At 57.1% G+C, this 24,911-nt stretch overlaps 1 protein-coding gene across 2 annotated transcripts in view; it reads left to right on the forward strand.

Annotated features, from left to right (window-relative positions):
• PHF2 (PHD finger protein 2) overlaps positions 1 to 24,249 on the forward strand; it is an 87,644-nt gene extending 63,395 nt beyond the window's left edge. The window contains exons 5-22 of one of the 2 annotated variants that reach the window (XM_018052505.1): positions 312 to 453; positions 1,255 to 1,441; positions 2,521 to 2,683; positions 3,648 to 3,735; positions 4,205 to 4,311; positions 5,895 to 5,986; positions 7,276 to 7,365; positions 7,975 to 8,334; positions 9,595 to 9,714; positions 10,156 to 10,274; positions 12,063 to 12,241; positions 12,388 to 12,458; positions 13,308 to 13,468; positions 17,633 to 17,907; positions 19,886 to 19,981; positions 20,500 to 20,609; positions 21,214 to 21,604; positions 22,264 to 24,249. In XM_018052505.1, coding sequence (XP_017907994.1) covers positions 312 to 453; positions 1,255 to 1,441; positions 2,521 to 2,683; positions 3,648 to 3,735; positions 4,205 to 4,311; positions 5,895 to 5,986; positions 7,276 to 7,365; positions 7,975 to 8,334; positions 9,595 to 9,714; positions 10,156 to 10,274; positions 12,063 to 12,241; positions 12,388 to 12,458; positions 13,308 to 13,468; positions 17,633 to 17,907; positions 19,886 to 19,981; positions 20,500 to 20,609; positions 21,214 to 21,604; positions 22,264 to 22,352 — 2,840 coding nt within the window. In that variant the 3' untranslated portion in view covers positions 22,353 to 24,249. Of the gene's footprint in view, positions 1 to 311; positions 454 to 1,254; positions 1,442 to 2,520; positions 2,684 to 3,647; positions 3,736 to 4,204; positions 4,312 to 5,894; positions 5,987 to 7,275; positions 7,366 to 7,974; positions 8,335 to 9,594; positions 9,715 to 10,155; positions 10,275 to 12,062; positions 12,242 to 12,387; positions 12,459 to 13,304; positions 13,469 to 17,632; positions 17,908 to 19,885; positions 19,982 to 20,499; positions 20,610 to 21,213; positions 21,605 to 22,263 lie in introns of both variants that reach the window. The other variant, XM_018052504.1, reaches the window with a different exon arrangement.

The following is a 24,911-nucleotide window of genomic DNA, read 5'->3' on the forward strand; positions in this document are numbered from 1 at the left end:
ATTGTCTAGCTGAAGTTTAAGTTCATGTGGTGTCCTGTATTTTTATTTGCTTATCTGGCCACCTTAGCTGAGGCTCCTGATTGTGCCACCCCACTGCACCAGGGGATCTTCATGGTCACCCAAGGGAAGGAGTGGGCAGGGCAGGTGGGAGGAGGGTCAGATCTTAGAGCTTAGAGCCTCAGCTTTCCGCCCTTCCCTCAGTTGTCTTCAGAGGGTGAATGACCATTCTCTCTGCACATCCTGGCCCCTGACCTCATGGGAGGCCACGTCACCATCCTGGGTGCACTCACCCTCCCCTGCTGCCTCCCCAGGCCCAGAGCGAAGTGTGGATGTGACAGACGTCACCAAGCAGAAGGACTGCAAGATGAAGCTGAAGGAGTTTGTGGACTATTACTACAGCACCAACCGCAAGCGGGTCCTTAACCTCACCAACCTTGAGTTCTCTGACACCAGGTGAGTGGGGCCAGGGCAGAGGGATAGAAACACTGGTTTGGGACATGCTGAAGATTTAAAGAGGAGGGCCTGTGACTGAGGCTGTTGAGGTCAGAGTGGCCTAGTTTATGATTTGTGACTGTCTTGTCTGAGCAGGCATGACCCTGAAGGCAGAGATGTGCCCAAGGCAGCAGGAACACTGAAGCCCTGTTCTCGGCTTGGCTGAAGTGTCACCGCACAGGTGCTGCTGAGCTGGACGTTTTCGATGCAGTATTGTGCGTTCTGTCCAGGACGGTGACATTTACTAGAATCACAGGCTGTCTTTGCCTTTTCTCATCTTCCCTGGAGATGAGTTATCTGGTCTGACATGGCCCAGCATGGCGAGAAGTTGCTGCACCCTGTTGTCCGTTCCGGAGAGCAGTGGCTTTTCCTTTGCCTGAGCTGTTCATGAGCAATGACTTTTATTCTCAAGGCCCCATTGTGCCCAGTGACACTATCATGAGCCCACCTGAAAAGTCTCTTTCCAGTTCTCCAAGAAGGAAGTTGTTTCTGGGGTAGCTAGTTCTCGGGCCTTCTCTTCGGGTAGAGAGCCCAGTGTTAGAAGCCTGCCATAGCTACACCTAGCAGCTGGGCTCCTTCTGCCTGCTCCGTGAACCTCGGTTTGCTACCCGGTAGAATGGGAGCAATGCCATGTAGCCTGAGGTGGAGAAATAGGTGTGGGACTCCTATCGCAGAGCACCTTGCCCTCCCTCCCCAGGGTGCGTAACACATGTGCTGACGGTTCCTGTCACTGTTGACCACCCTTCTTGTCCCTGACCCCAGAATGTCCAGCTTCGTGGAGCCTCCTGACATTGTGAAGAAATTGTCCTGGGTAGAAAACTACTGGCCCGACGACGCCCTGCTGGCCAAGCCCAAGGTGGCCAAGTACTGCCTGATCTGTGTGAAGGACAGCTACACCGACTTTCACATCGACTCCGGGGGCGCCTCTGCCTGGTACCATGTGCTCAAGGTGAGCGCGGGCCTCTGTTCCCCACGGGGCCCTGTCTGAGCTTGAGGGCAAGACCTGCTCTTGACCAGAGCAGGCAGGACAGTCTGTAGTCCCCACAGGCCCCAAGAGTGGTCAGCATCAGTTGGGAGGAGGGACAATATGTTTCTTCACAGGAAGGACACAGATGTTGGGCCCTTGGGGAGCAACTCAGGACCAGAGCAGCACACGTGTGGTGCTTTTTCTAAAGATTGAGGCTCATGAAGCAATCGGAGGAGGCCCACTGTAGTGGTGACCAAGTGCTTGTGTCTAGGGAAGGGAGAACAGTGCTGGGGAGCCTTCCTGAAAGAGGGAGTATCCCCCGCTTGGAGAATGAGGGGTTGGCCGGGGGCCAGGGAGCAAGGCTGTGGTGGCATCTGAGCAGCAGAGAGAGCTAGGGGACTTCTGGCTGGGAATAGATAGGGAAGCTAGTGGAAAAGGGAGGTGTGAAAACACACAAAAGGAGACCCTAAGCACGGGGCTCACCACCCCAACCAGGGTCTCCCAGACCTGCTGGAGCCTGGGCTAGGATAGGCGGCTCAGCTTCTGGTCTCAGCCCTTTGAAGGCCTGAGCAAGTCCTGCCACCCACTCCTGCCACCCTTTGTGCATCTCCTGCCCTCAGCCTGTCTGCCCCAGGAGTGAGGACCTGTCTATCTCCCTAGACCAAGCGTAGAGCTGGGCTGTAGCTGGCAGGAGGTACCATCCTTTCATCTCCAGTGGGACCCAGGCTACTCTCAAGAGAAGAGCTTTCTTATAACTCATCAGACTGCAGGTCACAACTTTGTTCCCCTTGGCACATACAGCATCCATAGTGCTGCAAAGATAGGGAGTGTGGAGTGGCAGGGGTTGCCCTGAACATGCTGGAGGCACCTATGCCCAGGATCTTCCTGACATGCACACTTCTGGATTGCAAAGCACACGTGGCCCCAGTGTTTCAGGGGAGGAATGGTGGGCCTGGGAGGATGGTGTTGAAGCTGGGACCCATCCAGGGACATGGTGGGCATTACCCACCCCCAGCATTGCAGCATATGACAGTTTCTGCTGATGGCCTTTTTATTGGCAGGGGGAGAAGATCTTCTATCTCATCAAGCCAGCTTCAGCCAACATCTCCCTGTATGAGCGCTGGCAGTCAGCCTCAAACCACAGCGAGATGTTTTTTGCCGATCAGGTGGACAAATGCTACAAGTGCACCCTCAAACAGGGCCAGACCCTCTTCATTCCCTCGGGTGAGTGCCCTGCCCGTGTTATGTGCCCCACCTCTGACGTTTGGGAGGTCACGCCCTGGCTGTGCGCTGCCTTGCCCTGGGGTCAGTCCTGCTCTGTGGTCACTTCTGGGGCCACATCGGGGCCATGAGGCCCTGCAGCCTCCAGCCTGGCTCTGCTCCTGGAGGCCAGGCCTGTGGGATTGCGTGGGGCCCTGAGAGCCCAGCCCAGAGATCCCAGTCACACTGTCAGAGGTGGTGTTTGCTGATCTGGACATTTCAAACAAAGGGGAAAGCAGGATATGAGCAGATAATGCCCTTTACAGATGTCACTTTGCTTCACTGTAAATACTTCACCTTTTAAGGTGAAGGTATCTGTAAGGTTTCTTTTTAAAAATAACATAATTACAATGCTATCATCACACTTTAAAAATGAACAGTTAACCATGCCAGTATGATCCAACGGCCAATCAGCGTTCAGATTTTCTAGTTGTCATATATGGAGGCCCTCACATTTCCACTGACTTAGGTGCCTCCGAGTCCTTCCTGATCTAGCCCCTACTCCTGTTTCCTACAACTACAGCTATTTCCCAGAGTCTGGGGGGACAAACCCAGCTCTCCTGGGAGTTGTGGCAGCTCTGCCTGTCCATCCGTCCTTCATGTGGAGATCAGGAATGCCAGGCAGCCCACCCCTGGGTTGGGTCTGAGAGTCTCCTGGGCTGCTGGGCCTGAGTTTCCCTGTCTATACCGCACAGGACTGGATAGAACAGACTGGGCCAGGTCGAGCACAGGCCGTCCTTCTGGGAGGGTGCACCCACTCATTATATAGAAGCCAGGGCCGGAGCACCTTCCGGGGCCCCAGATGGATGGGGGCACAGAGGAAGGGCTGGCAGGAGCCTGAGCCCATGCTGGCTGGAGTCAGGCCAGGTGTGCCGAGAGCCTGGCGTGAGCGCACTGTGAAGAGGTGGCCTCATCCCTGTCCCCGCAGGCTGGATTTACGCCACTCTGACGCCCGTGGACTGCCTGGCCTTCGCGGGACATTTCCTCCACAGCCTGAGTGTGGAGATGCAGATGAGGTAGGGCCACACCTGACTCCCAGGCTCTGCCACGGTATGATGGTGCCTCCCCTGAGTCCTGGCCGGGCCCAGCCCGTGGGTGACCCTCGGCATGGCTGTTTGCCTAGCCAGGCGTCCGCGTGGTGGGGAGGAAGGAGGAGATGAGCTGTGATCCTACCAAGGCCCCTGAGTTGCCTGGTTGCTGGACAGCCTCAGGCCTGTAATAGACTTGGGGGGAACTTAAAGGCTGAGCCGCCTTCTCCTTGAGCACTGACCCAGAGCTCTAGAAGCCATGGCGCATGGGGCTCACCTTCATGCCCAGTGGTCATCCTGAGGTGGTCCCCTGGGTCACCTTGCTGTTAGGCCCAGCAGGGAGGCCTGAGTGGGCATGGCCGCAGGGTAGCCTCTAGCTATGGCGTGGGTTCACCTTGCTTTAGCTTTACCTGCTCAGGGCTTCATACACTGAATAGTTCTTTGCTGTGGCTTCCAGAGCATACGAAGTGGAAAGAAGGTTGAAACTGGGCAGCCTGACTCAGTTTCCCAACTTCGAAACTGCCTGCTGGTACATGGGGAAGCACCTGCTGGAGGCGTTCAAAAGTACGTTATCTCCTGGTCAGCGTCTTTGCCTGTGGCTGTGGACAGTTAGTTTGCAGGCGGAGCTTAGGGATGCCGGGGAGTGGTCACAGTTCTGCCATCATGCAGTGGGGCAGCTGGGCCCTGGGGCACAGGCCGAGCGCTGCCCTCGTGGGGCCTGAGCAGAACGTCCCCTCAGCTCCCAGGCCTTGCTTCCCCTGTCTGTGTGCTATGGGGCTGGAGTGGGCTCCTGCCTGTAGGCTCAGCTGGTGTTGCAGAAGGAGCTCTGACCACATGTTTCCAGACCTGGTGTGTTCTGCTTGGTCCCCGTGGCCCTGTGTGGTTATTGACGGGGCTCAGCTGGGACATTGAGAGGCCTGGAGTCTGCCTGGCTACCAGCCAAGGGACCCCAGTAGCATCCCTGCTGTACCTGGGGGAGTGTGGGTGCCAGAGTCCCCTGGGGAAGGCCGTGGGGAGGATGGGCTTTGTTGGGTCCCTGCCCTCCATGAACATGGCCCTCCATCCTACGTCCTGCCAGCCCTGCCTTTGGGATCAGCTCCAGGTGGCCAGCTCCTGCTCAGGTCTCCAGACTTTCTGCAGCCATGTGAGAGATACAGGAGGAGCATTTGCTTTCATGGAGAGCTTCCTTTTTCAGTAGCACCTGCCTTCCAGGAAGCTGCTCTTTTGTGTTCTGATAAGAGTCTCAAGTAGAGACCTCCTTATCAGGACCCCTTTGTACTTTGACTCTAATTTGAGATCAGAAAGCTGAAAATGGTTCTTAACCTGGGCTGGCTAGGTTTCAGTGAAATTCATCCATCATTTTCTAAACTTCAGCCCTGTACTCCAGGCAGGAGTGCCCTGCTCTGGGGTTTCTTGCTGGGGAGATGGAATGGGGGTCGTATTGGCAGAATCGCACCCTGGGGACCTGGGGACAGCTTGACCAGGGTGACTGCTGACTAGCTGGGCCTTGCTGGGCTGCCCTTGCCTCTCTGCCTTGGGCCTTCCTCTGTGATGGGGCTGACGGCTCAGCAGCCTCCGAGCTGAGAGGGCCCAGGGATTTGCCACAGGCCAGACATGATCATCTGGTGGTGTCAGAGCTCAGGGCTGCTCTGCCTCCATGGTGAACTCTCTGCCTGAAGGGGGAACATTCTGGCCCTTCTGTTTGGCGGCAGCTCTGGCTCCCAAGGATGTGATTGAGGTGGTGCTTGCCTTGGGCCACCCCAGTGGGAAGTGGACCCACTGCCTCAGCTATGTAGGGGGCTGTGAGAGGGTGGGAATCAGAAAGCATCAGGGATGCTTGGTTTGGGGCATGACTGTGGTCCCTCACTGTTGCAGGCTGGGGCCCAGTGGAGGGGGGAGCCAGCTCACCTGCCTGAGGGGCCTGGTGGGTGGACAATGGGAAGGCCAGTCCTGCCTCTTGCAGAGCATCTTAGATGGGCATCCCCTGGGTTCCAAGAGGAACCGTTGGCAGTTGGGCAGGTGGTGGTGGGCACATGCCTCTGAAAGGTCTGGCCCTGAATATCCCCCACCACCAGGGCTTTGAGTCACCTGCAGGTGGCAGGGGAGAGTGGGTACCCTCCTGAGCAAACCCGTCCGTCTTCCCCCAGGTTCTCACAAATCTGGGAAGCAGCTGCCCCCTCATTTAGTCCAAGGAGCTAAAATTCTCAATGGTGCTTTCAGATCATGGACGAGAAAGCAGGTAGGGAAGTGTGCTAGGCGTGACGCAGGGCAGAAGGGAGGGTGGCAGGCGGGGCGTCTTCCCTCGGGCTTGTCCTTCCTTCGCTGGGAATTAGCATGTGAGAAGCAGGTGGGGGCCACCTGGCCAGTCACATATCTGTTGGTGGGGGCAGATGTGGGAGAGGGCCCGCCATCTAAGGACCTGGCCTGAGGGGTGGGGCTGGGTGGCAGCAAGATTCAATGAGAGGAAGTGAGGTGGTAGAGATAGCACTTCGTGGACCCTGAAGGCCAGGGAGCAGGGAAGACTCAAGTCAGTGACTGGCTGGAGGTTCACGTTCTGAATAGGAGAGTGGAGATGTCCTCGTTGTCCCACTGACTGGTGCAGGCGTCACCTCGAGCTAGCTTTGCTCTGTGACTAGGGCAGTCCCTTTGCCCTACGACCCTCCATCCCCCCCGACCACAGGAGCACTGCCCTGTGCCCCTGCTGACTCCCTTGAAGCAGCATTTCTGGGTCCCCCCGCTTTGAAAGCATCAGCACCCTCACTAGCATCCATGCAGCAGCTACTTCTCTTCAGGGAGGCTCCAGAAAAGCAACTTCCAACTTCCCTTGGCATCCTGCCTGGATTTTTGGTACAGAGGGAGGGGAGAGGCCTGGTCAGCCTCAGGGCTCCCTGTCTACTGCCTTGGGAACCCCTGCCAGTCAGGGGTGCCAGCATAGTCTGAGCAGATCCCACCAGGCCCCCAGAAAATCTTGAGGAAGTGGGGAGTCCAAGAGGGGAGCACTGTGCATCTCTCATGGGTGAGCTGGGTGGGGTGGGACAGTAGGCACCCTCCTAGGGCCCTCCTTCAGTTCTCAAAGCCTGGAATGGGGCAGGCTGTGCCCCCCAACTCACACCAGTTGTCTGGCCAGGTGAAGTGGCCTCATGCCCAGGAAGAAGGGATGGCTTACATTCATGTCACAGCTGGTAGTGGCACCGGGCACTCCCTCCCCTCTGGGACTTACTGTCCATCTGTAAGAGTGGGATCACAGCAGAGCCTCCTCATCGGCACAGTGTCTGGCTAGAGTGGGCTAACTCCCTTAGGGCCCCCAGCAGCCAGTCCACGCCTGTGGCAGTGCCTTCCCTTCTGCCTGTCTGGGTGGCAGTGGGGCTGGAGGTCCTGGCTGGGTAGATGGGGGACAGCCTGGAGGGACAGAGGGCATGAGTCAGGAACCACAGAAGCTGAGCCTGCTTGGGGCCCCTGTGAGTGGAGGGGGAGTGGGCATCTGTGCCCAGACTTGGCAGCTGACCCTGTGCATGGGCTGTCCTGCAGGCTTTGGCAGAACATGAGGACGAGCTCCCAGAGCACTTCAAACCCTCTCAGCTCATCAAAGACCTCGCCAAAGAGATCCGGCTCAGTGAGGTAGGGCTCACCGTGGTGGCCTGCTGACCCTGCTTGAGGGATGTCTCTGCCTGTCTTCCCTGGTTATCCTGCGAGGGTCAGCCACATGGGAGGCAGCCCCTCCCCCAGCCCTCTGGGGCCGGGTCACCTGCACGATGACGCTGGATCCTAGGCCCTGGTGGCAGACTCACAGTCTCCTGGTGGGCTCTTCAGGAATGAGAGAGTGTGGGGATGCTGTGCAGCCCCCTGTGGGGTGGGGAACGACTCTGCAGCAAGGACTACTTCAGCCCCTTGAGTGCCAGCTTGTGTGAGCCTGTCCAGCCCCCAGCCTCCCCGTGCCTTAGGGAGGGACAGCAGTCCCCACCAAGGAGGTAGAGGGGTCAAGTGGCTGCTGATGTGGATGGTGTGAGACAGGTGTGAAATCGTCACACGGATGGTATAGATGGTGTGACTGTGTTCATAGATGGTGTAGATGGGTGTGAGCCTGTTATACAGATGGTGTAGGAGACATGGGAGCGCGTCGCCAGTGATGCCGACAGGTGCTCCTTTTCTGCCCGTTTCTCATGGCCTGGGGCTGTGAGACCCTCCTAGCAGGGCACTCTTGGTCACCTCTTCCTGTCCTTTTCCCAGAATGCCTCCAAGGCCTCCCGACCTGAAGTGACTGCGGCTGTCTCCTCAGACGAGGTCTGTTTTGGGGACCGGGAAAAGGAGGAGCCCCCATCCCCCATTGAGGCCAGCCCTCCGCGGTCCTTCCTGGAGAAAGTGTCCAAAAAAAAGACTCCCAAAACCGTGAAGATGCCCAAGCCATCCAAAGTTCCTAAGCCCCCCAAGCCCCCCAAGCCTCCCAAATCACTGAAGCTCAAGGATGGGAGCAAGAAGAAAGGGAAGAAGTGCAGGGGCTCAGCGTCACCCACCATCCCCAACCTGGACCTGTTGGAGGCCCACACCAAGGAGGCGCTGACCAAGATCGAGCCTCCTAAGAAGGGCAAGGTGGGTGGTCTTGACCTCCCTACCTATAGTCAGTGGGCCTGCAGACACCTCTGGGGAGCAGGCCTGTGGACTGGTGCTGGACCTGCTGTGTCCTTGTGGTGGAGACCCAGGGCAGCTGGGCTCTGCCCCAGCAAGCTTGGTGTAGTGGGCAACTGGGGAGAGACCCTCATGATAAAGGCAGCGGAGTTTGTCCTGGGTCAGGTGGTACCATCAAGGGTCACCTGGGGGGACAAGCCCGCTGAGTCTTCCCTGGGGCCCAGACATTGGCTGAAACCTAAAGGTGGGTGAGGCACCCAGTGGAGGGCAGTGGGGAGGCAGGAATGGAGGTGGTGATGGGGCCAGGCTTCCTTGGCGTCCTGAGCCCCTGTGGCAGTAAGAGAAGCAGGCCTGGCCCTGAAGACCCATCAGTATGGATGGGTATGGACTTTGGGAACTGTGGGTCTCTGAAAGCAGGCCATACTGAATGGTTTCCTGCTAGTGGGACATCATTACCCAATGTTTCAGGGCTTAAGTGGGGCACATGGTTTTTCCTTTTCTCAATGCAAGAGGGTAGATGAATGTATGAATTAATAGATGGATGGGTGGATGGAAAGAAGAGAGGGAGGAAGGAAGGGTAGGAGGGGGAAGAGTGGTTGAATGAATGGGTGGGTGAATGATTTACGAGTGGGCAAGTGGATGGGTGAATGGTTGGTGAATGAATGGGTGGATGGGTGGGTGGATGGTTGGATGGTGTGGATGGATGTGTGGGTGGGTGGATAGGTGGATAGTGGATGGTGGGTGGGTGCCTAGGTGGATAGTGGATGGTGAGTGGTAGATAGGTGGATGGTGGATAATTGGATGGGTGGGTGGGTGGGTGGGTGGGTGGGTAGGTGGATAGTGGATGGTGGGTGGTGGATAGGTGGATGGTGGGTGGTGGATAGGTGTGTGGTGGATAATTGGATGGGTGGGTGGATGGATGGGTGGGTGGGTGGATGGATGGATGGTGTGGATGGATGGGTGGGTGGGTGGATGGTGGTTGGGTGGATAGGTGGATAGTGGATGGTGGGTGGGTGCATAGGTGGATAGTGGATAATTGGATGGGTGGGCTGATGGACAGATGGCTGGTTGGATATGTGGTTGGGTATATTGATGGATGGATGAACTGATGTATGTAGGCCAGCAGGAGGTGGGGACTCTGTGCTGTAGGGACTTTGTATTGTAGCCTGATGGACCCTGCTGCCCTCCCATGACTGCTACTAGATCATGGCTAGTATTTTCTAGGCCACAAAGAATGTCCTGAGTGTGCCCAACAAGGAGGTGATCAGCACGCAGAATGACGTGGAGCGGTTGGAAATCCGAGAGCAAACTAAGAGCAAGTCAGAGGCCAAATGGAAGTATAAGGTGAGGTGTGTGTGTGTGCAGGTGTGTTGGTGAGTGAGTCTACCGTCAGGGAGGGCTATGTTACTGAAAGAAGGTGGTGTGTGAGGCAGGTGTGGGCTTGGTGGTGTGTAGGGTATGTCAGGGTGTGTGCTGTGAAGGTCTTTGAGGGTCTGGGCGTACACCTGGCCTCCCGGAGCCACCTTCTGAGGATTGGTGTGGGCACATCTTAGCCTAAGGGGATGGACGCTGTTGCCCTTAGTGGCCTGCCCTGGTTTGAGCTGGCAATCCCTGGAGCTGGTCAGCATCTGAGGGCAGTTCCTGTGGACCTGGGGCTGTGGTGGGCATGGGTTCTCGGGTAACATGTCAGAGGGAGGAGGCTGGCCTATCCTGCTGCCTCTGCCCACTGGCATGGGGTTCAGGTATGGTGTGGGGTTCAGGGACGGTCCTGGGTTTGCTTTTCAGAACAGCAAACCCGACTCCTTGCTGAAGATGGAGGAAGAGCAGAAGTTGGAGAAGTCTCCTCTGTCAGGGAACAAGGACACCAAGTTCTCCTTCTCCTTCTCCAACAAGAAACTGCTTGGGTACGTGAGTGCTTGTGCCAGGAGGGGTTGGTTGTACATGCGCCACATGTCACACACACATACCCTGAGCATCCCACATCACACACACACATGCCCTGCTTGTGCACACCTCATAGACACACATACACTCACCTGGAGGGCTCTGAAGATGAGCCTCTGTCCTGAGCTAGAGGACAGGCACACCCCTCATGAGGGCCTCACCAGGCTGACCCCTTTCCTGCTTCCTAAACCAAAGAGCTCAGGTAGGTAGGCAGGGAGCAGTGGTGTGTGCGGCAAGGAGGGGAGGGTGTGATTGGGCAGATATTATCCAAGTGCTGTCCTGGGCTGTCACAGAGGACATCATAGGGGTTATGATCTTGGCCTAGGAGTCCAGAGGCCAGTGTGGAGAAGCTGGCATGAGCCCAATACTCTCAAATCCATCTGAAGTTATGGCTGGGATTGGGATCATGGAAGGAGGATTTGTGGGGCCTGGGGTTCTATGGAGTCCATGGGTGCCCAAGGGAATTGGTGGGAGGGCTTCCTGGAGGAGATGGCCCTAAGCTGAGAGGTGGGGCACCCAGCCTGGGTGGGTCTGTGTGTATGAGCTGGTGTGTCTAGGTCCCAGACTGTATAAGGGATCTCGGTCGGCTGACCAGTGTGGTGGGCTGGCCAGATGGGAGGTGGGTGGGCCAGGAACCCTCTGCCCACCGAGAAGCCCCTCGCTGGCCTTGGTCTGACAGTTGTATACTAACTCCAGAGTGCAGCGTGGGCGCCTAACAAACAGGAGGTAGACACATCCCAGTGGGAACAGGGCCACTTTACGCCCGTGGATCTGAGTTTTCTCATCTGCAAAATGGGAGAAGGCTGTTTTCAGTCGGTGAGGGACAGAGCTGTCAGTGTCTGGTGCGCTTGCAGAGCCCGGCACAGGTGCGCCTATTTTTCCTAAGAGCTCATGGCAGTGTGCCAAGGCCTCTTGGCAAGCAGATGGGTTGGATCTGTTGCCATGACTTCATGGCCCTGGGCATGTCCTTGATTTTTCTGAAGCTCAGCTGGTGGGTCCCGGGGAGCTTTTGACGGCATTAACTGTATGACCGACTGACTGTGCTAGAGTTTAGAAATGGAAGGGAGACAAGGAGACCGGATGCTATAACCATGTGTGTACATGGGGGTGTGTGTGTGCCCGTGTGTGTGTGTTGCGTGGTGTAACTCCCGCCCGCACCCAGCAGGGCTCACTGCCTTGGTGTCTCCACTGTTGGGAATCAGAGCTGCGCCCATGGGGAACTGCAGACGCCTGTGCCCTGCCGGCTGTTCCCCCCGGCTGAGTGTGCACTTGCGCCCTCAGCTGACCCCAGGGGCAGCAGCTAGAGCATCGGACTCTCCTCATTTGCAGTAGCCCTGTGGCCCCAGGAGGGAGATTTGTCATGTTGTTCCTACACCTCAGCCCTGAAATTATTTTTCCATAATAACTGTGTGAATAAAAAACCCAGGCCAGTTGGCACTGGCTGTGTCTGACTCTGAGCTTGTGTCAAGCCCCAGAGCAGCCTGACAGAAGTCCAGTGCTCGTCCAGCGGCTAGGACTGGGGAGCAGTTAGGGGCACAACCTCACACAGCCTGAGAAAGGGCCGGGCATGTACCCTGTGGGTTGTGTGCTATCCTTGCTGAGGTCATGGCATTGGAGAGGAGGCTCTGGGGTTGGGAGGGGTCCAGCCCTTACTGTTGGTCTTCCAAGGCCTGTTGAGGGGTGGAGTGCTGGGGGCACTGGCCAGGCTGTGCAGATGCCCACTGACTGGCCCTTTTCTGCCACCCCAGCTCCAAGGCCCTCAAGCCACAGCCCGGCCCAGGGGTGTTCGGGGCCTTGCAGAACTTCAAGGAGGACAAGCCCCAGCCGGTGCGGGATGAGTATGAATATGTGTCGGATGATGGGGAGCTCAAGATTGACGAATTCCCTATTAGGAGGAAGAAAAATGCTCCGAAGAGGGACTTGTCCTGTGAGTTGGGGGGACATGGGGAGGGGCCAGGCCCAGCCCCGTAGGGACCATCCCAGGCATGTGGAGTGGGTGTTGGATGTGGCTGGACTAGGGTCCCCCTCTGCCCCTCCAAAGTTGCCATTGACGCCCATCTGCTCTGCTTTCAGTCTTACTGGACAAGAAGGAGCCGCTGCCCACGCCCGTTACGAAGCCAAAGCTGGACTCGGCGCTCTACAAGGTAGGCGATGGCCTTCTGGGACACTGGTCACAGGGGTGAGCGAGACAGCCATCCCTGTGTCTGGCTGTTCTTGAGGCAGTGGCCCGCCTACCCCTTGGGGGGACATCTCTGACTGAGCTTTCTGGGTGGAGTGCAGAGGAGGATGTTTTCCTGGGGAAGCTGGCTGGGCTCCAGATGTGGGACTGTGAGCCCTGGGGCCCTGCACAAAGGGGCAAAAGCAAAGTCGGGACTTGCGGAAGGTCTACAGGTGTCTGAGTGGTGGGGCCTCTGGAGCTGCGCTCCTCAGTCAGCTCCGTGAGTTTCCTTGATGTTTGAGTATGGTGGTGCAGAGGGTAGCAGGCCAAGCTGCTGGGGGTTGGGTCTTGCACTGAGGTATGGGGGTTAAGTTAGATAATCTCCAAGGCCGTGCATGTCCAGCCCAGGATGTGGCGGCCATCCCCCAGGAAGCCAAGTTCCAGGAAGACGGGTGATACCCTACCTGCAGAGCCCAGGGTGTCCCTGCGGAGCCACCTGCCAGGGGCTGTTAACTGGTGTCCTTCAGGCGCAGGTTCACCCACCTGATCCCTGTCCAGCCATGGCAACTCCTCTTGTATCTGTGCTCAATACTGGGGCTCTCACATAAGGTTCTGTAAACCAGGGCTCATCTGGGAAAGTGGTGCAGTTGGGGCTCCAGGCTCCCAGCACAAAGCTCGGGTGCCCGTGCTCTGCAGAGTGTGTCTGGTCAGTCGGCCTCCCGGTGCTCAGCACAAGGACAAGCTCTTTAAAAACCTCTTTTTCTCACTGGAGTGAAACAGTGCCCGTCCCTACCCCCCAGCCCTTTTCTGACTGGCTGCTCTGTCCCTCCAGCAGAGCGATGACTCCTCTGATGAGGGCTCGCTGCACATAGACACGGACACCAAGCCCGCCCGCAATGCCAAAGTGAAGAAGGACAGCGGGGGTTCAGCCGCGGGCATCCTGGACCTGCTTCAGGCCAGCGAGGAGGTTGGCGCACTCGAGTACAACCCCAACAGGTAGGCCCAGTGCCCTCAGGGACCTGGGGGGACTGGGTGCTTCCACAGAGTTGGGCCAAACAGGACTCCATCAGCCCACGTCCTGGAGGCTGGACAGTCAGAGTGGGACCCCTGCCTGGCAGACGTGGTGCCAGGTGGCCAGGGAGGTGAGTGGGGGCTGGCTATGTAGGTCCTTCGTGTTGCAGAGCTCCTGTGTGAGGAGTCTGTGGGGCCGCCACATCTGTGTGCCTGTGGAGACACAGGGCCAGGCTGGGTACCTGGAGGGTATCAGGGTTTTTCCAGACTGGGACGTCCAGCTGTCTCTGCCTCGTCATTTCCCAAATGCCATAAAAATGACCTAAGAAAATTACACAGTGTGTGCCTGGTATCAGGGTAAAGAGCATTCATGGGCCTCTCTGGAACCCCAAGCTGGCTTCCCTGCAGAGCCATCATCTGCAGCCAGGGAGATGATGGCTTCAGAGCTTGGGACGTGAGAGCCCACTCCCTGAGAAGGGGCTGGATTGGTCAGGGTCCCAGACTCCCACCCCACCTGGGAGTGTGTGGGAGCTAAGCCAGGCTACCCTTGAGACCTGTTTGAGTCCACATGTGTGGCCTCAGGAGCCCACTCACTGCTGGTGTACATGCTGCCCTTTCCTGGAGGCCCTGAGCTTCCAGGCGATCAGGCAGGCCAGGACATGTGTCTACTCAGCTCAGGTGGTCCTCCCTGCCTCGGCCTGCCCAGTTTCAATCCTTTGATTTGAGAGAAATGGATTAATTCTCTTGGGGTTTTGCATTGGATGGGAGGCCATGGGGCTTGTTTTTCTCATGATTGTTGTTATTTAGTTGCTCAATCATATCTGACTCTTTGTGACCCCATGGACTGTAGCCCACCAGTCTCCTCTGTCCCTGGGATTTCCCAGGCAAGAATACTGGAGTGGTTTGCCATTTCCTTCTCCAGGGGATCTTTCCAACCCAGGGATTGAACCCGAGTCTCCTGCCTTGTAGGTGGATTCTTTACCACTGGGCCACCAGGGAAGCCCCTTTTTCAGGATGGTCCCAGTTAAATTCCCTTTTGGTCCCAATTGGCTCTTGCTTTTAAGCATCATGGGACATTTTTTTTTTTTTCCACATGGAATTTCTACAAGTACCACAGACAGACAACCAAGGGATGGGGGCCTGTGTCCCCTGCAGCCTCCCCATTCTGGAGGTGTCTGCTACCATGGCGAGGGCTGGCTCCCCTCCTAGTGCTTGAGTCATCAGGAGATTCCTGCTGCATCGATGGGGAAACTGAGGCTGAGAGAGCTTAGGTGACTTGCCCAAGGCCACACAGCTAGGAGGCAGCAGAGGCAGGACTGGAATCTCCATTTGCTAATGATGGAGCCCAAGCGTGGGGGTCCTGGAAGGCTGACCATAATGGACTGTATCTTCCAGCCGAGGGTGGGGGTGGGGGTGGGGGTGGGAGGGGTGACTTGGTCTGAGGGCGGCAGGCCTTACGTGGTCTGCTCAGGGTTTGTTTGGTCCTCCGGATTTGCCTTTCAGCCTGTGCTACCAGGATTGAGGTTTGAGGGCTACCTGAGCCGGTGGAGGCACATGTCAGCCCCATCTCAGACAGTGGATGTATGGTTGGAGGCTTCTACAGAGCTGTGGGGGGTACAGATTTCCTGATCAGCATGAAGTAGTTTCTGTAGATAAAACAGACCCAAGCCCCTCAACTGCAGAGATGCCCCGGTGGTGGCAGGAGGGACCCTGGCCTGAGACCCCTTTGCTGGGAGGAGAAGCCTGGCTCTGAGCCCCTTTCTGCTGGAGGGGCTGGGGCCCGGGCTGGCCCTGCACCTCTTCAGAGGTGCCTCTCTTCTGGGAATGCTCTGGCTAGCTGGCACCTCCGTGACTGAATGACGCTCACCTGGGTCCCCTTTGAGCTCCATGGAGAGCTCCCCCCAAAACCGGAGGACAGATGAGGCTGGTGCCAGAACTCTGCCCAGAGCTGGGACATAGGGCCTGCAGCTTGGGCTCTTGACTGAGCCTGGGCATGGCCTGTTGGGAGAGGGTGGCCAGTCTGTGGACTCACTGTGGACTGATCTGTAGGTACACGCGTGTGTGCTCACACATGCCTGCACACTTGCACGTGTGCCTGCCGGGGCTGGCCTCCTTGGCTGCCGCAGGCAGTTCCTTTCCCAAGTCCCCATTTGGAGTGTAGGTCAGTGTTTGATGGTCCATTTGCTCTGTTTTAAGTATTTGCTTTTTTGGAAAAAAACAGCTGAAGAAAATGGAGGAAAATATGTTAATTTCTTGTGGATGGTTTGCTTAGTGTTTACCGCCGGGGGGAAAGGAGAGGATTTTGGTATGATAATTGGAGGATTAAGGTATTATTTTCCATGCACACTGGTTAGACTTTGCTCCTTGATTCGCCGGCCCACGTGGCCAGTCTGCAGCCCTGGGCTCCGAGGCCCCTCCCTCTCAGTTGCAGCTGAGCTGGGCTGGGACCACGACGTCCAGATGGCACAGGCAGGCGGCTGGCTTCCATGCTGGCTCCCGGAGGACCCTCATGGTGGGTGTCCTGGCCCCCACCCTCCCATCCCTGCAGGAAGCCTGGCGTTTGTCCAGGCCATAAGGCTGGGTGAGGATCCCTGAGACCTTCAGGGCCTCATCTGCAGAGCACTGGAGAGCCTGGTACAGAGCGTGGGGGGCCATCTATCAGCTCTTGCTGGCTCTCATACTTGGCCGGGGCGGGGGGTCCGTCCCTGCTCAGAAAGCATCAGTGATGATTGTATAGCAATGATACTACTGCTCCCAAACGCCATGTGCTCCTGACTGGGTCTGAGTGTCCCTCTGCCTTCATGGCACGGGACAGTGGGGGTTGGGAGGACACTGGGGCAGGTGGAAGGTCTGGTGGAGGGCTCCTAACTCTCCACAGCGGTCTGATCATACTTGATTTTTCCCACTGTTTGTGGCTTTGGAACCATAATCCATCCGCTTCTAGCAAAAGCCCAAAACACTGCGGTCCAGTACGTCTTGGGCGGGGCTGGGGGAAGCGGTATTCATGGAGGACTGCCCAGAGAGGCGCCCGTCCGTCGCTGCCTCCTGGCTTAGGGCGGAGTCCCTGGCCTGGAGCCCAGCAGTACCCCTCTCAGGATGACTTTTGTCCAGGCTTGTCTCGGTGGGCCCCCAGGAACACAGGGGACCACCCTCTGTGTCTGTGCTTCCTGGGGCCAGCTCTATTTCCCTGTACCCTCCAACCTCAGTCTTGGGAACCTTATGTCTGAGCAGGGATTTCTTCTCATTTTAATGTCTTACTAGAGATGCCTCAAACACTTCTTGGAAGTCGGGGAGGGGGCAGGGACCATGCAGAACCACCAGTGTGGTTCTGTGGGTACACTTTGTGGTGCTGCTTTTGTGTTCTGGCAGCCCTGTGGGTATATCCATCCCCCAGGGGCACATGGGGCAAGCCAGAGGGGGCCTGAGTGTCATACATGCAAGATAGGCCCAATGCTGGGCCTCCTGGGCCTCCTGGGTCTGTGAACAGGGAGGAGAGCCAAGCAGTGTGCCATTCCAGGCCCTGCTTCCTCAGGAACCAGGGGGCAATGAGAGGTATGGCCAGGCTCCCCAGAGGCTGGGGTGGGCTATCCTGACCCAGGTGGACAAATGTCTGGGGTGGTGAGCGAGGGTGAGGGTGTGGGTGCAGATGCAGTCATGAAAAGATGGTGTGGGTCACCTGGGGAGATCAAGTGCCATGGGAGGGAGAGGGCTGAGCCGCCCCATCTCAGGTGCTGGATGAGATGTGGGGGAAGCACCCACGACGGGGGCTTAGTGCAGAGGCCCATGGTGGGCGCAGGGGTGCGCAGAGAATGGAAGAGGGAGGGAGAGGTGGCCTGGGTCCTTGGAGGGAATCTGCTTGTTGACCTCATGATGGGAGAGATCAGGAGCACCTTTGTCTGCCCCTCCCTTGCCCACTCCCTCCACTTCCCCCTCCCTCTTTTCTCTATTTATGCCCCTCTATGTCCCAAGGCCTCCAGCCCTCCTTTTGATGTTGGGGGGTGGGGGGCAGAGGGTAGAGGAAGCGGGTAGCTGATCCTTTCCATGGGGAAAGGATCAGCCCCCACCGTCCTCCCCCCACGCCCTCTGCTGGCTGCTGAGTGGGAGGATGTGTGGGCCATGGGCTGAGTGCCTGTCTCTCTGTGCCTCCAGCCAGCCCCCCGCCTCCCCCAGCACACAGGAAGCCATTCAGGGAATGCTGTCCATGGCCAACCTGCAGGCTTCCGACTCCTGCCTGCAGACCACGTGGGGTGCTGGCCAGGCAAAGGGCAGCTCGCTGGCCGCCCATGGCGCCCGGAAGAACGGGGCTGGTGGGAAGAGCACAGGCAAGCGGTTGCTGAAGAGGGCGGCCAAGAACAGTGTGGACCTGGACGATTATGAGGAGGAGCAGGACCACCTGGACGCCTGCTTCAAGGACTCGGACTATGGTGAGTGCTGCTGTGCAGGGAGAGGTGCCTGTCCTGGGTGCTGGGGGCGGGCCCCAGACCCTCTTGCGGATGTAATTCACAGACCTTAGACGTTTCCCTTTAGAAGCATGCAACTCAGCGGTGCTTGGTGTATTCAGAGGGATGGGTGTGCTGCCGTCAGCACCCCCGATTGGAGAGCATTTCATCAAAGGAAACCCTGCCCTCTGCCCACTAAGAGTCAATATGCCTCCCCTGCTTTACGCTGATTTATGCCAACTCATGGATTTTCCTCATCTGGACGTGTCATGTGAACAGAATTGCACAGTGCTTGGTCTTTGGTGCTTGGCCTCTTTCATTAGCATACCCTTTTTATTTTAATTTATAGTAACACATTGGTCATTTATTTACGCGTTTTTTTGGCTGCGCTGGGTCTTCACTGGTGCACGTGGGCTTCCTCTAGTTGCGGTGAGCAGGGTCTACCCTTCCTTGCAGTGCACTGACTGCTCACTGTGGTGGCTTCTCTTGTTGTGGAGCACAGGCTCTAGGCACACGGGCCTCAGGACTTGCAGCACGCATGCTCGGTAGTTGTAGTGTGCAGGCTCTAGTGTATGCAGGCTTCGCTGGTTGTGTTGCACGGGCTGTGTTGCTCCACAGCATGTGAGCTCTTACTGGCCCAGGGATTGAACCTGTGTCCCCTGCACTGGCATGATGGGTTCTGTACCACCAGGGAAGTCCTCCTCAGCATACTCTTCAGGCTTCATCCACATTGTAGCATGTGTCAGCTTTGTTCCTTTTACTGGCTGGATAACATTCCACTGTGTGGACACACCACATTTGTTTATCCCTTCATCCATCCCCAGGCACTTAGGTGGCTTCCACCTTTCGGCAGTTGTGAATAGGGCTGCGGCAGGGGGTTTTGTGTGGCCTGTGTCTGTGGTGTCTGGCTGGGTCACTGCACCTTCTGAGACTCTGCCTGACTGTCCTTCACGTGGCTGTACCACTTCATAGACACGTTGAGACCACATCCATTCTGTGTCTGTGTAAACAGAGAAACCAGGGCCCAGAGTGGCCAAGTCTGAGGTGGGCAGTAAGTTGGTGGCTGGGCCATAGCTGTGGCCTCTGCCCAGGGGCATGGCCCCTCACCTCACACCGTAGCCCCTCCAGGCCCAGTGCTTCAGGTTCCAAAACGGTCTGAAGGAGTTGCTGTTGGCCGCCTGGGAGATTAGGAGCAAGGACCCACCTCCACGCCTTGGCCCACTGCCCGGGATGTCCCAGTCCCCACGGGCTGCGGTGTGCTTCTCAGGGCGGGGGGTGTGCTGTCCCCACGGCACAGGGCCTATCTTCAGTGCAGTCCTGATGGTGTGAGGCCGCACCTCTGTCCTGGAGAGCCCTCCCGCAGTGAGGCTGGGTGTATCCTCTCTGGTGGACACTTTCAGGCCTCACTGGTGGGGGCTGTCATGGTCTGACAGGCTGACAGTGGGGTGAACTCCATTTGGGGGGCACCCTTGGGACATGGGGCAGGTCCTGGGGGTTAAACCTATTGATAATAGGAGGAGGCACCCAGTGAGTCACCCAGGACTGCTGTTTGGGTCTCCCTGCTCTAGAGACTTGTCGAGGAGAGTCTGGGGTCCTTCGAGCCAGCTAGTTCCATGGACATCAGAGATTCCCTTCTCTGACAGCAACAGAAGAGATGTCTTGAGAATTGGGCATTCAAGTGGGTGTGGCAGCCAGGCTGGGGTAGGCATGGCTGGTTGGGTGGCCATGGGGGCTGGATGGAACCCCTTGTCTGGCCTCTCTGGACCCCAGGGGTGCCTGGACTGAACGATTTCAGAGGCCAGCTGTGCCTGTGCCCGAGGCAGCCACTCTGGGAGGGCTGGCGCTATGGAGCCTGAAGACGGCCCCTGGGGATGCCGGTCACAGGGTCTGCCAGCAGCCTGCAGCTCCCGTCTTCCTGGGGCCACACCAGCAGCTCAGTCCTTCCTCCTCTTTCCGCCTCTAGTTTACCCCTCCCTGGAGTCGGATGAGGACAGTCCTGTTTTCAAGTCCCGATCCAAGAAGAGGAAAGGCTCAGATGACGCCCCCTATAGCCCGACAGGTAGCGCTGGGGGCTGGGAGGGGAGGTCTGTCCACACGGAATGCCAGCAGTTGTGTTGCACACCCACTGGCTCTGTGGCTCAGACAGGGTGTCTGCTGCCTGCAGGAGCCTGACTGGGGCTCCACTTCAATCCCAGGACCTCAGCCCAGTGCTCTCACAAACACTCAAAGGCATCCCGGCTCCTGCCAGTAGGGCAGTGCAGTGTCCCTGTGGAGTGCGGGCCCTCTGCCTTGGCTCTCCTCGACTAGCATCCCTGGGAGGGTCCGTTTGCCCTTGGCCCCCATCATGGCAGCCGACAGAGTGGGGTCTGGTTCCTCTAACACACTCCCTTCCTGACCCCTCCTGTCCTGCTGGTGTAGGGCAACCACCCCCACACGAGGTTGGGGCTCTTGCTGAGCTTCCCCAAAATGTGACTTGTCCCTGGGATTCAGGGACAGATTAGGGCAGGGCTGGGATATCCGGGAGGGCGCCCAGGCACTGGGTGGTGACTTGAGGCAGGCTGACCTTCTTTCCTACAGCGCGGGTTGGCCCATCGGTGCCAAGGCAAGACAGGCCTGTGCGCGAGGGGACCAGAGTGGCCTCCATTGAGACTGGGCTGGCAGCTGCCGCAGCCAAACTGTCCCAGCAGGTGAGGAGAGCGACCCTGCCTGGGCTTAGGCTCCCCCCGATGCCTTTGCTCCCCCCACTTTCATGCACGGGGATCATCCAGGCTGGGGCTGTCACAGCCTTGGGGACATTTGAGTATTGCTGACCCTGGTTCCTTTAGGCTCCCAGGTCCATGCTAGTGGAAAGCAGAGAAGCTGGGAACTGGTGTCAGAAGTCCCATGGCAGCTCACAGTGGGGTGGTGGGGAATGGGGGGTTAGGGAGATGGGGGGGGACCCATACTACATGTCCACCAGTAGGTGAGCTCAGATTGGGCAGGGTCTGTCCACTACAGCTGAGTGCTGATGCCATGTCTTGGATGTCCCCATGTCTAGGACGGCCTGCCTCACAGAGTGGGGCCTGGTGGTCCCTCCACAGACTCCAGTACTGTGCTGGGGGGTTCGTGGTGGCTAGAGGTGGGCTTGGGCATGGTCCAGCCCTTTCTGCTCCTGCAGTGCTGACTTGCTCAGCTCCATGGGAGAAGCCTTGTCCACAGTAGACCAGGTTGCTCCCAGGTTGCAGGCTGCTCCCCAGGGTCTGGGGTCTGGCCAGCCCTGTGGGGTGACACGCCTGCATGCTTTGTTCAAAGGAGGAGCAGAAAAGCAAAAAGAAAAAGAACACCAAAAGGAAGCTGGCTCCCAACACCACCTCCCCCTCTGCCTCCACCTCGGCCAGCACCACCTCGGCCAGCACCACCTCGGCCTCCACCACCTCGGCCTCCACCACCTCGGCCTCCACCACCCCGGCCTCCACCACCCCGGCCTCCACCAGCACGGCCAGCAGCCAGGCCTCACAGGAGGGCAGCTCACCTGAGCCCCCGCCAGAGTCCCACAGCAGCAGCCTGGTCGACCATGAGTACACAGCAGCTGGCACCTTCACTGGGGCCCAAGCCGGCCGTGCCTCTCAGCCCATGGCCCCTGGGGTCTTCCTCACGCAGAGGAGGCCCTCCTCATCATCCCCCAACAACACCGCTGCCAAAGGTACCTTGCTTGGCGACCCTGAGTTGCCTATGAGTGACCACAGGTCTCTGTCCCTGCAGCCATGAGTTTCTGTGACCAGGCCCTCAGTCAGTGTGTGAGAGAAATGGCTCCTTTCAAGACTGACCTCTGGTTGCTCGCCTGGGGGTAGGGGATTGGGGGGAGGTTCTGGGTACCTTGGAGCTAGGTCCATTCCTTTAGACTACCAGGGCCTTGGCTTTGGGTCCTGGCTTGGAGACAGAGTGTGGTTGATGGTTTGCTGAGGGTTCACTGGGAGGTGGCCCAGGCTCCTCCATGTGATTTAGGGGTGGAACAGCTGGCTGGGTCCTATGGTATCCCCACTGTCACCCCAGGCCCACTGTGCCCTGGCCGTGAGCCCCAGCCAGCCATGGGCATGGGGAGTGTAGCTCTAGGTTGCCCTAATGCCATCCCTGGACTGTTCCTGCTGCACACGCCATGCCCCAGCCCCTTGTCGACATAGCCTCTGCGTGGGGCATTTTGTCGACAACTGATGGTTTTGGAGGGATGCAGAGCTCACTGTACTTGGGCATCGCACACCCATCTTACAGAAAGGATGTGGGCTCAGTGAGGGATTACAGACCCCCATCCCATATGCTGCTCCTCTCACTTACCTGTCTTTTTTGTGTTTCCACCTCCACCAGGAAAACGTACAAAAAAGGGCATGGCCACTGCCAAACAGAGGCTTGGGAAAATTTTGAAAATTCATCGGAATGGAAAACTGCTCCTTTAAAGTTTGGAAAGCCAGGATCCTTCTGCTCCACTCAGGACCCCCGGAGCCCCGCTAGAACATCAGCCCCCAGGAGGGTGGCCTTGCTGCCTCACCCAGGGAGGGCCTGGCCTCCTCCCAGCAAACACCCCCCTCACATGAGCATCTGTTGCTTCAGCAGGCGGAGCTTGCCAATGTGGACAGACGTCCTTTCTCAAGTTGCTTAGAGTGACCAGTTCCCGAAACATGGCCCCGCCTGTTTGAGGACCATTCCAGTTTCAGGACAGCCTCCAGGCATCCCCGAGCATGGGTGTGATTGCAGGGCCTCTGCAGCTCTGCTGGGAGCATGAGTCCTTCAAGGAAGGAGGAGTGAGCCAATGCTCACCAGGCCCAGAGTCTGAGCTGGCCACAGACTGGTAGCCTCCAGAGGCTTAAAAAAAGGCAAAGAACACTAGAGAGGAAGAGGAGGAGAAATCGGGGTGTGTATGTGCCCCCCTTCTCTTCCCAAGTGATTCTCAGACAAGTCCAGAAAGTGTTCGGTCCGGTTAGGAGAGGAGTCTCTGTGCTCTCCAGATAGTGGGTGGTGGGCCGGATGGTGGGTATTGTGCCCTGAATGTCTGGGGCATTTCTTGGGGCCGGCTGGGGCTGGCAGCAGGGTCAGTGTGTCAGTGGGGGCGAACTGGAGCCATCATGGGGTCCCCGGGGAAGGGCTCAGGCCCAGCCACAGTGTGGCATCCCAGGGGCCCAGGCTAAGCCACGTGGGTGGGCCTCATCCAGCCTGACCATCTATACTCCGAGAAGCACTTCCCAGCCAAAGCACTCCGCCATATGCCTGGTGGGGCAGGTGGTGGCCGGGGGGCCCGAGGACTTGGGGGCCAGGCACTTCTATCTGGTCACGTGCTGACGTTTGGTGTCGAGTGCACGGGTGGCTCCTGGACCACGTGTCTGCCCATCGACATGGAGGGGCTGGATTTGTTTCTCAGGCAATCCTGTATTTTAATTTTAGATGTATTTCCTGAAGCATATTTTTCATAGAATGTAGCGTGTAAATAGCTTTTTAAATAACTTCTTTTTTATAAGAGTAAAAGTATCTTTAGGAATTTCTTTCTATAGAGTCCTTCATTAACATTTATACGAGTTTTTTGCCGAGTATGATGAACAGTTGGGTTTCCGATGCTTTTCCTTCTTTCTTTGTATTATTATGGTTATTATTATTATTTTTTCTTTTAGGAACTAAGGTATTGCCTGAAAAACAAGTGATGTCTGTGCAGCCTTATATCTGTCTTTACAGAAGCATACGTACACACAAGATCTATTTCAGACACATTTGGAGAGGAATCTTCAACTTGAATACCAGCTCTTTCTTTCCTTCTTGTTGACGAAGGGGGTGGGGGTACAGTTACTTTACTAGCACCTTGTGAAGTGTTTCTGTGTTTTGTGATGCTGTAATTTATTAATGTTTGTAGCTTTTTATATTTGTACATTTCTTATGAGCTTTGTTTATATGCCCATCCCTGGGTGTTCTGTCCATGAGGAGAGGCAGCTTTGTGTGGGCCTTGCCATACTTGCTCATCCTGTTTGTGGGGGGAGACACAGCCCCGGGGCCCAGAGGCTGGAAGGGGCAAGCCTCACGGGGCCCTGACTATTCTGACCCAGCGTTTGGAAGGTTTCCTTTCCTGTCCTTGTTGAACATTTATATAATCTAACCTGGCCATCAAGCTGTTCTCTCTCTTCCTCTCTTTTATTTTTTTAATTTTATTATTATTATTTTGGCAACATGTACATTTCTAACAAAGTTTATTGTGGCTATTAAAGTGTTTTATTTCCCAATTCATATTACTCTTGTATCGAGTCCATGAGGTCTAAGGTAACTTAGATCAAAGTTTTAAAAGAGTAAAAATATTTCCGGTTTTGTACAGAACCATGTCTTTGTCGTTTTTGCCTCGCTCGCTGTTGTCCACTCTGCAGTGAAGATGGTGGGGGTCTTGGACACTGGGGAGAGGAGTGGACCAGTGTGGTGGGCTGGGTTTAAGGGTGGGCAGTCAGGCCAGGCCCAGGCCCTGGCTGCCAGCATTCCCCTTGGAAAGCCCTTGGATTGTATTTCCGTATACCCCAAAGCTACAGCACCCTGAGCCAGCCTGTAGGAGCAGGCAGAGGAGACCCTTGGTCAGAGTGGGCAGCCTCTGAGACCCTGGCAATACCAGCCCCAGCGCCAAGCATCCTCAGGTGCCTGTAGTACAGTCTTAGTGTCTTAGTGTTCACAGGCATGCGGTTTAACGAGTCCGGTGACAGGCACCCGAGAATGTGTGCGGGATTTCAGTCTAAATCTGATGCTATTTACAACAGATGAACAAAAGCAGATCCCCCCATCCCACCCTGACAGCTGCACAGTGAAGGGCACAGTGACGATCAAAGATGAGGGAGAAAGAGCAGCTAGCCAGAGGGGACCGCCGCAGAGGAGACTTTGGGCCCATGCTGGGGCTGCCCCAGCTGCATGGCATCTCAGACTTTGCTGGGCCCTGGGATGCAGTGTTCAGTTGCACAGCCTGAATCTGCTCTGCTGGACCCCACAACTGGGGCCTC

Source organism: Capra hircus, chromosome 8, assembly GCF_001704415.2.
Source record: "Capra hircus breed San Clemente chromosome 8, ASM170441v1, whole genome shotgun sequence".
Lineage (NCBI taxonomy): Eukaryota > Metazoa > Chordata > Mammalia > Artiodactyla > Bovidae > Capra > Capra hircus.